The sequence below is a fragment of the Manis javanica genome, chromosome 7 (assembly GCF_040802235.1).
Source record: "Manis javanica isolate MJ-LG chromosome 7, MJ_LKY, whole genome shotgun sequence".
In the NCBI taxonomy this organism is placed as follows: domain Eukaryota; kingdom Metazoa; phylum Chordata; class Mammalia; order Pholidota; family Manidae; genus Manis; species Manis javanica.
Window position 1 is genome coordinate 104,629,516 of NC_133162.1, and position 12,654 is coordinate 104,642,169.

At 40.4% G+C, this 12,654-nt stretch overlaps 2 protein-coding genes across 6 annotated transcripts in view; both read left to right on the forward strand.

The window, feature by feature from the left end:
• ACMSD (aminocarboxymuconate semialdehyde decarboxylase) overlaps nucleotides 1-8,769 on the forward strand; it is an 88,191-nt gene extending 79,422 nt beyond the window's left edge. Inside the window, exon 10 of the mRNA XM_037020705.2 lies at nucleotides 1,766-8,769. Coding sequence (XP_036876600.1) covers nucleotides 1,766-1,828 — 63 coding nt within the window. The 3' untranslated portion in view covers nucleotides 1,829-8,769. The remainder of the gene's footprint in view (nucleotides 1-1,765) is intronic.
• A 2,156-nt stretch (nucleotides 8,770-10,925) lies between these two features.
• The window catches only part of CCNT2 (cyclin T2), a 59,636-nt gene continuing 57,907 nt past the window's right edge, over nucleotides 10,926-12,654 (forward strand). For 3 of the 5 annotated variants that reach the window (XR_005061983.2, XM_037020797.2, XM_037020798.2), the window contains exons 1-2: nucleotides 10,926-11,091; nucleotides 11,888-11,969. Coding sequence is in view for 2 of the 5 variants with exons in the window: in XM_037020797.2 (XP_036876692.1) it covers nucleotides 10,934-11,091; nucleotides 11,888-11,969 (240 nt within the window). In the remaining 3 variants the exon portion in view is untranslated. Of the gene's footprint in view, nucleotides 11,092-11,113; nucleotides 11,452-11,887; nucleotides 11,970-12,654 lie in introns of those variants that run through there. The other 2 variants (XM_073241363.1, XM_037020799.2) reach the window with 2 other exon arrangements.

Sequence of the window (12,654 nt, forward strand, 5' to 3'; positions counted from 1 at the left end):
ACTGAAATCATATTACCCCAAGTATCCTGATTAAGACTTTAGTGGAATGATAATTGTTTTATGCCTTTTATTAATTTTATGTGCTTACCACTCTCAGGTTTTCAAAAACTCTTGCATAAAATACTTATACTGTCACAAATTCATGACATTCTATACAAGGTTACTCACTGTAACATTGTAATAAAAGACTGAAAACAATCTACAGGGGAGTGGTTAAATAATAACATATCCATACAGTGGAGCCTATATAGCCATAAAATATGAAGAATCAATTTCTGGAAAAGAAGCAATTTCCAAAATATATTGTTGAAAAAACAAAGTACAAAACAATGTATACAGTATAATTCCATTTGTGTGTACTATATGATCCATCTGCAACAAAAAATCTATGTACCTAAATATAAGAATTTGCTTATATATGCATAATATAATCTCTGGAAGAACAAGAAACTGATTAATTCTGGAGAGAAAAAATAATGGTTGGGTGGCAGTAGTGAAAGGAAGCATCCATTTTATACCTTTTAAATTTTGAGCCATGTGAAGGTAAATTTCTTTAAAAAATTTTTCATTTCAGACTGAATGAGAATTTACCAATTCTAGAGAAAAGTTCCACAGAAGTTTCTGTAAAAACAGAATTTTTCAAAAACAATTTGAAAACAATTTAAATGCATTTGATGAGCACAACAACACTGGAGGTAGACAGGCAGATGCATTCTACCATGTAGATGCAGAGGAGGAAAACCAGACTTGGGGACTGAGTGATTTACCAAAGGCAACATAGCTGTTAGATTATCACACATGGACCCAATCCCAAATCTGCTGACCAGGATCAGATCTCCAACCAGCACACCAAAATGTATCCCCTTCAAAGGACACGTGGTACCAATCTGTTAAAAAATAAAGCAAATAGTTTCTCAGAGTAGCAATAGTCACTTCTGAAATCTTCCTTTAGAGGAGGATAACCCATGTGGATGAGGAACCCTGAACAAGAAGTCCGTGCCTCAATTACCCACTTCTCAAGGCTGTGTAAGAACCCTGAAGGTCATGACATATAGATACATATTAACAGCATGGATGTTACACAACTCCATAGGTGTTTCCTTCCATCCACAGCTACATGCTCGCCCTTTGCATGCAGGACATGTATCATTTAGGGTATCACAAAGTTACCCCTCAAATCACAGGAGTTCTTTACGTGAAACTGATCTACCTCAACAGCTGGGGAGAAGGTGAAGAAAATTTGGCAGTTTTTGTCTCTTGTGAAATCTATGAATGCACGTATTTGTGCGATATTCTGAAGCTCTCATCTCTTATCACTTTTTGTGCTCCTGAAGAGCTTACCTTTTATTCAGGGCGATGTGAAAAGACAACTCATAGGCCTAGAGGCTGGGGGATGACAAGATGACCTCTGGGTACTATTTCCAGCTTTCTTGTCCTGTAGACCTAAACTGTACCTTCTGTATCTGCCTCTAAACAGTCCTTATAGCCCTTTGTAGGGTCCTGTAGAGGTTTCCAAAAAAGTGTATTTTCCTAACAGGGCTCTTTCCCTTATAGTTTTCCTCCTTTCCTCCTACAATCAAGTTTTAAACTTAGATTTCAAATAAAGGAGTAAAACATGAGTCCAGAGATTCATTGTTTAATCTGGTAATATTTTCCTCACACATGGGGGAGTTCATTTGTTAAAAATCTGATAAAAGACAATAAAATACTTAAAAACAGCCATTAAATCATGCTTTAAAATAAAACTTTTTCTTTTCTTTTCCAGGACAAACTAAAAGCTGGCAATGCCCTAGCATTTTTGGGTCTTGAAAGAAAACAATTTGAATGACTGAATTTACTAAAAGAAGCAAACTTTCAAGGAGATACATTATTTTTGTTTTTAAATATGTATCACACATGCATTACTAAAATCCTATTTTGAACTATTTTATCCAGAAAGAGTATCTCCAAATATCCTATATTATTCATAACAAAGTGACTCACATGTGTTTTCATTCTGAGAAGCAGTGCATTATTTCATGTGCAAATCAAAAATGATTTTCCCAGTGCTTTTTAAATTAATGACAGAAATAAAAAGCAAAATGTCACTAAAGATTTATGTGGAGAAACACCAAAGCCAAATTCATCCTAGAGGGCTCTGGTATTCTCTAGGTAGGTTCTCTACTTTGAACAAGTACGTGTAAATCGGGCCCAAATAATATGTCTTTATGCACTTTTAACACCTTACATTAGTCCAGAATTGGACTGGGAATGCTTTAGACTCCAAAAAATAAATGATATCATTAATCCATAACCCCTAGGAACCTATAATCCAATTAAGGAAGCAATATAAATGGTCATGAAATAGTTACTAAGCAATACAATAGGAGTGTCACAGAAGTTTCTGTAAAAACAAATTCATTTAAGTTCAAACTGTTGCACAGATCTTCATAGATGATCTTGGAACTTGAGCTGCGTCTGTGAGGATGGATAAGGCTTGGTAGAATTGGAGCACTGAACATAGGAAACCTATGACAATAGGTTTCAGACTGAATGAGAACTTATCCATTCTGGAGAAAAGTTCCAGTTTATAATTCTTTTACCAGTTCATTTACTTGAAGATATAAGGCAGAATGTGTAAAGCTAGCTGTGGCAATTAAGCAGGGCAATACCAGGGTAACTTTATTTTATTGACTTCATTTATGGTCATCCCACCTGAACTGCTGAAAATGAACCTGGTCCTAGAAGGATGATGATCATCTGCAGCTCATGTACCTCTGGCTGAACTCTAAAATCAAACATAGTTTTCAAAACTACTTGCTTGTTTCATATTCATTTGTATTTCTTTTCTCTTCCATTTAGCCCAGAAAACCAAGAGTTGTGTGTTTGCATATAATTTATGCTGATCTAATGTTTGCTAACTACACTCATCCCTTTATTTTCACTTTATTTTGTTCATTACTCCATGTCTTTCTTGCTCCTCCTGTTGCTTTCTAGGACTTTACCCGCCCAATCTGCCTTGTTACTCCAATCTGCCTAAAAAGAAAAACAAAGATGAGAGAAACAGCAACATGAAACACATGTTAATTTTTCCTTTCCCATTCTTTGGTGAAAATATCTGTTCCTTTCGATATGTTCTATACTTGAACATTTTTAACATTGTGCTTAATGGTTATTTTATTGTGAAAAGTAATCTGATCACCTTATTCAATATCATAGATAGATGATAGGTAAACAGACAGATAATGGGCATATTCCTATTCAGAGAGTGCTTATATGATGCGCCAAGGCTGTAGGACCATTACAGACACTGGAGATGTACAAGCAAGCAAAAAGGATAAAACATCTCTCGCAAAGCCTACAATCCGGAGGGTAAGAAATATAAATAAAGGAGGAAGGACAGAAAAAGGAGGAACAGAGAGAGGGAGGGAAGGAGGAAGATAAGAAGGGAGGAAATTTTTCTGATACTGATAAACACTATGAAGAAATTAAAAGAGAGAAATGTATAGAATGATTAGGGGGAGTAAATCGTCGGGTCAGAGAAAGCTTCTTTCACAACGGACTTTGAACTAACGCTTGAATAATAGAAGTAAATAGCCATGGAGAAGAGCATTATTCAGGCAAAATACAAAGGCTCTGAGGCACTAAAGACCTTGTGGCAGAACTTGTAAGGGAGGGGGGGGGAGACAGGTAGGAGATGAAGCTGGAAAGTTGGCCATAGTTAAGAGTTTATATTTTTATATTAAGTTTGATAAGAAGCCATTGGAGGTTATGAAATAGATCAATGACATGCTTTGACTTATTTTTTTTAAACCACATTAGCAGTTGTGTAGAAAATTATTTAAGGCAGTCAAGAATGATACTAGGGAGACTAGGAAAGTAATGATGGTGACTTGGGCAAAAGTAATAGAATGGGGATATTGAGATGTACGTAGAACCAAAAGCACTTGATAAATGTCAGGGAAAAGGAAGAAGGAAAGAAATCAAGGTTGATCACCAGCTTCTGTACATATATGTGTGTGCACTTAGTTTTTCAATCTCCAGTATTTTGACATTATAAATAATTTCCAATATTTTACAATTATAAATAGTGCTACAATAAATTAGATTCATTTCCCACATCATACATAAGGATATCTCCAACATCAACTAAACCAAAGATTCAATCACAAGATAGGGAGTGAATTCTTTAATCTGGGTGTAGAAAGCAGCTTTCTACCTATGACTCTTCTGTGCAATAACTCTGGGGACATTTAGTCTCTGAGATGTAATTAATGGTATTAGCCACAACTATACTGTAGACATGGATGCCTTGACACCTAGATTTCTTACTTGAGCAGCTGGGTAGATTTATTACCATTTACCATGATGAGGAAATGATGAAAGTAACAGGTATGGGAGGGAAGAGAATCAATAGTTCTGTTGTTGGATTTGTTATATTTCAGATGCCTCTTGGACATGTAAATAGGAATGTCCAGTAAGCAGTTGGGTATACTCGTCTGGAGAGTTTAGGAGAGAGGCCGGGGAGAAGCATCAGTGCATAGAAGGTATTTAAATGAGACTGGATGAAATCAACAGGAGAAAAAATGGAGCAAAGAATCAAAGAACCCAGAACTAATTTCTCAGATTCACCAGCACCTGGAGGTCAGATGTTCAGATAGAAGAGCTGGTTTTGGCACTAAGTAGTGTCCAGTAAAGTGGGAGAAAAACCAGAAAAAAATGTATTGAGAAGTCAAAGAAAAACAATGTTTCAAGAACTCCTAACAGCTTTAGGCATTAAAAAAAGAAAATCTAAGCTACAATACTGTGGTACCTTACAGAATCATATGCGCCAAGTGTAACTCAATCCTTTATCCCAAAATTTAGTTCCACTTCACAGTCCCAACTCTGATTAATGGCATCACCCAGTCAATTAAATACTCTCCTTCACCCTATCAATTCATTAAATCCAACAGATTCTACCACTATTATATCTTTCACTTCTCATCTATTCTTTCTTCCTTATGACTACCAAATAAATTCAGGTCCTCATCTCTCAACAGGATGATTCAAATAATCTCATGTATAACCCTGCCTCTGGGCTTAGTCTGGTGCAATCCATCTCCCACCCTCTTGCCATAGAAAAATTCCCAAACTACATATCTGATCATATTACTCTCATCTCTCAAAATTTATCAGGACCTAAAGTGGTGGTTTCTAGGCTTTGGGATGTCATTAATCAGTACCTCCCCCTTTTAAATATTGGACTGATAACTCTAATAGAGCTCATCTCTCTCATTTTGTATTGCAATTTTGCATCTATGGAAGTCCTGTCATCTGGGAGGCAGGTGGTTGTGGAGGCTGGTGTCCAATCAGCTAAGGTAGCAGATTTAACTGAAAAAGGCAGAGTGGCTGGCAGTGTCCAGGGGTTGAAGTCAGGAGGCTCAGCCCACCGCGGGAGGAGGGGTGTAGGGTAGGGGTCCAGGTCAAGTCTGGGAGGAAGTGTGGGGACCTGCTCAGGGGAGGCTGGGGACCCCGGGCAGCTTCGCTTCCTAGCTTCCCCTCCCGCTTGAGGTGTGTCTGGGGCTGGGGCCGGTGCAGGGCAGCAGGGAAGGGGTGCAGAGACCCAGGGGCCCTTTCAGGGGTCCGGTCCTCGTCTGGGTGCACTGAGACTGACTCTGGTGGCACTTCAGGCACAGTTTCAGCCACCTTTGGGGGTGGGAGCTGGAGCTATAGAGGGTGTGGGGGTTATTTTATGAATATAATAATAAAATGGAGCTGACTGGAAAAAAAAAAGACTGGGAAGACTGGGACTTCCATAGATGCAAAAACTATGCCTTTATTCACTTATGCACTCATGCATTCAGTAATATTTCTGGAGGGCCTATTATGTGCCAAGAACCATGACAGGTGCTGGGATAACATAAGTAAAAACAAACAAGGTTCCTGCCTGCAATTGTGCTTATAATCTAGTTAGGGAGACAGGTAGCAAATAAGCAGATCAATATAAAATTGTTATCATGACAACAGCTATGAAGAGGAAGCACATAGTGTATAGAGCTTATAATAAGGGATTTGGCCTACTCAGAGCTGGGGAGATATTTTTCAGAAGTGTTGCTTGTGCTGGGAACTGAAAAGCAGACAAGAGCTACAAAGTAAAGAGGCAAAGTGGTGAGGGAAGGGTATCCACAGCAGAGGCGAAAGCATAAACAGCAGGAGTGAACACAGTAAGAAATAAGACCACTGGGGCTGGAGGTGAGAAAGCAAGACATTGTCTGAAGTGGCAAGATCATGTGGGGCCACAGAAATTTTATCAAAAAGCCATGAGGATTTTAGGAAGGGAATGACATAACCAGAGTTGAGTTTTGAATCTGAAAAGATCTTCTGGCCCTACAACAACACTACTTATACCCAGAATCTCAAATCTCTCTCAGGAAAATCACTCTTTTTAGCCTTTTCTTTCCTTTATTATCTAGTATAAGTACTCATCCAAAATATAACCCTGAAAAAAAAAAAACCATCATCATCAAAATCCAAAGGACAACTATCTATAGCCATCTAAGCATTCCTCTTCCCTATATGGTATTCTTCTCCATCTTTTACATTTCCCCTAATAAGGAACCCAGCTCTGACTCAGCCCAATTCATATTAACCAATCAGAAAGTTTACACCTATATTCAAGGAAATTACTTAAGATTAACTTAATTACAATAAGTAACCACTTCATATTTAACTTAGACCATTCTGAAGATTTTTCCAAATCAAATCTGAACAGAAATGAATTAAAGTTTCCATTTCTGAATATAAAATGCTGCTCACTTTTATTAGGCACCTATGTGTCCCAGAAAGAACTATTTTTACCTGTTGTTGTGTGTGTGTATTCTTGCAAAGACAGTCTGTGATCATACAAGTACTCACATGGACATATTCCTTTGTTCATTGTACCCGAACAGTAGCACCTTGCTTTTTTTTTCCTACTTAATACCTTGGTGGTCATTCCATAAGCTACCTTCTTTTTATAACAGGCTATTTTAAGTTCATAACTTAAGTTTAGATGTATTCTAAAGCTCTATTTTTCACCCCAACCACCTGCCAGGTTGTTTTTGATGTAATTTCCAACTTTCTGTGTATCCATTAACAATTCATTGTAGTTAGTTATTTTTACTACTTTTGTCTTTTAACCTCTTTACAAACTTTATTATAAATGATTAACTCACCACTTTCACATTATTATTTTTACTACATATTTAATTTTACCAGTGAGATTTACACTTTCAAGTTTTCCTATTACTAATCAGTGCCCTTTCATTTCAACTTAAAGAAGTGCCTTTAACGTTTAAGGCCATTCTACTGGTAATGAACTCCTTTAGCTTTTGCTTGTTTAGAAAACTCGCCTTCAATTTTGAACAACTTTGCCAGGATAGTGTTCTTGGTTGGCAATTTTTTTCTTACAGCACTTGGATGCTTTCTGCTCCTTAATACCCAATAGTATCCCATTGCATGCATGTACCTAGTCATCCAATCCTCAATTCATGGACAGTCATGCTTCCAATCTTTTGCAATTACAAACTGCTACTTGGGACTACCCCTATGACACAAGATGTTCAAAATCTTTACATATGCTTATTTGTCATCTGTTTATCTTCTTTGTGAGGTAGCTATTCAACTCTTTTGCCCATTTTTAAATGGGGTGCTTTGTTTTCTCATTGACTTTTAGGAGTTTTTTGTATATTTTGGATTGAGTCCTTTATCATATATTTGTTCTGCAAAGATTTTCTTTGTATTTTCACTCTCTGAACTTTCACAGAACAAAGGTCTTTATCTTAGTCCAACTTTTTTTCTTTCATGCATCATGCTTTTGGTGTTACAAACTAAAAACTCATTGCCAAACACAAGATTGCTTAGATTTTCTTCTGTTACCTTTTTGAGTTTTACAGTTTTGCATTTTATATTTATAAATGACCCATTTAGAATTTTTGTGAAAGATATAAGATCTGTGTATAGATTTTTTTTTTTTTGCATATGGATGTCAAGTTGTTCTGGCACTATTTGCTGAAAGGACTATTCTTTCTCAATTAAATTGCCTTTGCAATTTGTTAAAGATCAGTTGACTATATTTGGTAGATCTACTTCTGAGCTCTCTATTCTGTTCCATTGACGTGTCTATTCTTTTGCAAGTATATGCTGTCTTTATTACTGTAGCTTTGAGGTCTGGTAGTGTCAGTTCCAACTTCTTCTTTGGTATTGTGTTGGCTATTTGGGGCCTTTTGTCTTTCCATATAAACTTTTGTATGAATTTGCTGATACCTACAAAGTAACATGCAAAAATTTTGATTGGGATTGTGTTGAATCCCTAGATCAAGTTGGGAAAAACTGACACTTAACCATATTGTCTCTGTGAAAGATTAAATGCAATGGGATCACTTATGTCATTTATTTTTAAATGGAGGTGGGAGGGTATTAAGGAGATGGGCCTTATACATCCTCACCAGTAGAACCATGAACTTTTGAACTGAGCCAAACAAATATTCCAAGGATTCAGCCCAAAACACTGAGCCCGAACATTTGCAACTTGCTATAGTAAGAAACTTTGCTTAGTGACAGCCTTAGCAACCACCTACATTCAGTTAAGATTAGTTTTCCGCCTCCTCCACCAATCAAAATTCTTTACAAGTAGCAAATCCAAGCATTCCCTTTGGGCTTTAAAAACCCTTGACTTTCGTTCCTTGGGGGCTCTTTATTCTGGTTGCTGCCCAAATCTGTGTCCCCCAAATTGCAATTCTAAGACCCCAAATAAATGCTTTTATTTTAGTTCTGCCTCCTTTGCCCATCCTTTCATTCCATGAATCCAGAATACCCTCCCATTTATATCTTGAGTTATTAATCAGTTTTGTAGATTTCTACACATATTTTTTATTGTTAGCTACGTATTACTTTTTGTAAATGTAAATGGTAGTTTTTCATTTCAAAGTTCAGTTGTACATTGCTAATATACAGGAAAGCAACTTGACTACTATATATTAACTTTTTCTCTTACAATCTTGGTATAATTACTAGTTCCAGGGGTTTTTTTTAGTACTTTGAGATTTTCTACATAAATAATTATGCCATCTGTGAACAAAGTCAGCTTTATTTCCTTCTTCCTAATCTGTTTACCTTTTACTTACCTTTCTTGTATGGATTTCCAGTACAATGTTGAAAAGAGTGGTGCGAGGGAACATCCTTGCTTTAGCAAGAAAGCTTTGTTTCTCATCAAGTATGACTTAGCTGTAGGGTTTTTACGAATGCTCTTCAAGTTGAGGACGTACCCCTCTATATCTAGCTTGTTTAGTTTCTATCACGAATAAGGGTTGGAGGTAGACACTTCATAAATGCTGCTTTAAATCAATCTATCCTGGAACTCCCAAGCAGGAACAGGCAAGCAACGGAGGTAAGAAATGTTCGTAACTGCCAACTGCAACCAAATCAACCGCTCAAAATTACACTGTATTTGGAGCAAGCAGAGCCAAGATACAGCAAGCAGTACGCTAAGTAGTGGAGCCCCTAAAACGATGACAAAAGCCTGAAGCTTTAATCAGGAGCTCACTTAAAAGTAGTTTCAGTTGCCTTTTAGAAGTCTGTATTCTGTGTAAGAATATAGTAATTCATCCTCCATTTGCCCCATGGTCCCAAGCACATAAACCGGTGAGAATTATGCCTGGGCTTACCCCACTTTATCTCCAAACATCCCAACCCTCCCCCAAAGCAACAGGCACAGCGGATCAGCCACAATAGAAGGCACCACGCTGCTGCCCGCCCCCGTCTCTCTCTCTCTCTCTCTCTCTCTGCTGCCCTCTCTCTCTCTCTGCTGCCCTCTCTCTCTCTCTCTGCTGCTCTCTCTCTCTCGCGCGCGCGCGCGCGCGTGGGCCCGTGTCTCCTGAGTCGTCCTGGGTAAGGAAGGTCGCGGCGAGATACCCTTTCACTCTGTAGTCTGGCAAATAATTAAAATTTAAAATTTAGAGAAACTTCATTCACACACAATAGTTGTTGGCTTAAGAGCCAGAGACCCCGACTCCCAGAGTGGAGCTATGCGGTGTTTTCTTACAGAAACAGAAGGGATCAAGCGATTAACAGGCATGTGCAGTGCGACCGTATTAAACGCTAAATATAAACTTTTTACTCCGTTCCTCTTGTACTATCTGCGTCTCTTTAATCACCTCTTTAATCATAGCGTGGTTTAGAAATTCAGCTCCTATAGTTACTAACTGGATGGCCTTTGGTAATTTTAAAAAACAAATTCATGGCCCGCAGGGTTGTGAGGTTCAAACAAGGTAAAGTAAAAAAAAAGCACTCAAGCGCAGCACGCAACGCGGAGCAGCATGCCTTAAGCACTCTCTCCCAGGTAAGTCCTTCCCAGACCGCCCACTGGTGGAGGCTGTTCGTCTTGGAATCGCGAGTAGAAAACCGGCGAGACTGCGCGGACAAGCCCTACCGGAAAATACAGGTTGAGGCCTGCAGCTGAGACAAGAAGGATTTTCGCTTTTTATAACGCCGCCAGACTCTGGGCCCAAGATCCCGCCCAAATATCCAAGTCCACGCCCGCGCCCCACGGCGCAACCGCCCGCCCACCGGCCTCTCTGGCCACCGGACCTCTGGCCAGCCTCTCCCCTGGTCTCCTCCCCACCCGGCATGCATCGCGCCGACCTTTTCCTTCCGAGCCAACCCCCACCTTCGGGCGCCTCCAAATGACAGGCGGCGCGGAGCATTGTGGTCCCCTGCGCGAGAGCGAGGCCGGAGGGAGGAAAAGGAAAGCAAAAGACTGGGCGAGCCGGTATGGCACCCCCGCGCACGCGCATGGGCGACGGCAAGCACGAAAAGGGGCGGTGCGTGGTCTACGGAGAGCGGAGTGGGGCGGGGTCGCGCGGCCTTGGCGGGGAGTCCGCAAGCCGGGAGGGGCGGGGGGTGGGTTGAGGGAGCGGGCGGAGGAGGAAGTGTCATGGCGTCGGGCCGTGGAGCTTCTTCTCGCTGGTTCTTTACTCGGGAACAGCTGGAGAACACACCGAGCCGCCGCTGCGGAGTGGAGGCGGATAAAGAGCTCTCGTACCGTCAGCAGGCGGCCAACCTCATCCAGGACATGGGACAGCGTCTCAATGTGTATCCTTTCCTGTTCTTGGCCCTCCGTTGCTCACGCCCTGTCCTCGCTACTCGCCCGGTCTCCCGGTCTCCGGGCCTGCTGCCCCGCGAACATGGCGCTGCCGCTTCGCCCTTGGTCTCGGCCGCCATGTAAGGAAAGGCGGGCTAGGGCTCGGGAGGCCGGCAGCCTCCCGCGGAGGAGGGGAGGTGGAGAGGAGCCCGGGAATGCGGGCCGGGAGACGACGCGTTGTGAAATCTGTTTGGGGCCGCGCGTGGTGGCGGCGGGGGATGGGAGTGCCGCCGAGGCGAGAGAACATTCTCAGGACTTAGCGCAGAAAAGAGGCGGCTGCTTCGACTTCTCGTCCGAGAAGGGGCTGAAAGGTAGGACCGGTAGCGATGCTGAAAGGCGTTAAGTGTTTTCCGCAGTTTTTCCCCGCGCTCCTCGACGCTTTGATGGCGTTTCTCTTGTACCTTGGAAGCGCACTGGAGGTCTTTATGTTCTCGGCGTGGTTTTGCATGCGCGCGCGTTTCAACTGAGTTGAGTCCGTTGTAGCCGTTAACATCCATCCTGGGCTCGCTTAATAGCAGTAGTATAGTGAAATGCTCAGCAGATATTAGTTTATTTGGCGTCGAGCCTTCCCCCCCCACCATCATCCCCCGCAGGTTTCTGTTTCTGTTTCTGTTTTTACAGTTTTGGGTATGGTTTTGAGTGAATGGGAAGCACTGGAAAAGAACCGTATATCGGGAATTTTCCATCAGAATTGTTTTGGAAATGAGACATTGTGTTTCTCTGTTATTTCCTCAATGTTTATTCCAGCTCTCAGCTTACAATAAACACTGCGATTGTTTATATGCACAGGTTTTATATGCATCATTCTTTCACCAAATTCAATAGAAATGTAAGTACCATTTCCTTGTCTTTTTTTTTTTTAACTATTTCCAAATTTTGAGGTAAATCTATACGCAGAAAGTTGGTAGTGGATTTTACTGTTGGATGTAGTGTTCTAATTAACTGTGAAGGTAAATTGCGTAATGAACCTTTTGCTTGAAATGCGGGGTTTCTGGTTTATTTTTATTGTTACGTTCTTTGTTTCCGTATTTGTGATGACAAGCTGCCAGACACTGGCTCTGGGAGGTTTTCTAAGCTAAACGGTAAATACGAAACATTTATTTACTCAAAGAATTATTACATCGGTATTCATTTCAATTTTATACTTATATTTGAATATTTTAAAATAGTAATATACAGTGTAATTTGGGCAAGCCTAGTCATTCTGTTGTACATCTTGTGAGAATCATGTTGTTTCAAGTACTGTGAATTAGGTTTAAGTTAATTGTAACATTGTTTTGAAGTGAGCTTAGCAAAAATATTTTGCTAATACAATTTCTTGATGTCATGTGTTCCTGATTATCACACGTTAGCAATTGTCTACTTAAATTTTGGGTATGTTGGTGGGGCAGAGGGTTGGCGGGCTAGTGGTTGTATGTATGTGTGTGTGTGTGGTCAGGCATATTATGTTGCTGGGGGAGTGTGTGTGGTCAGGCATATTATGTTAGAGGGTGTGTGTGTGTGGTCAGGCATAT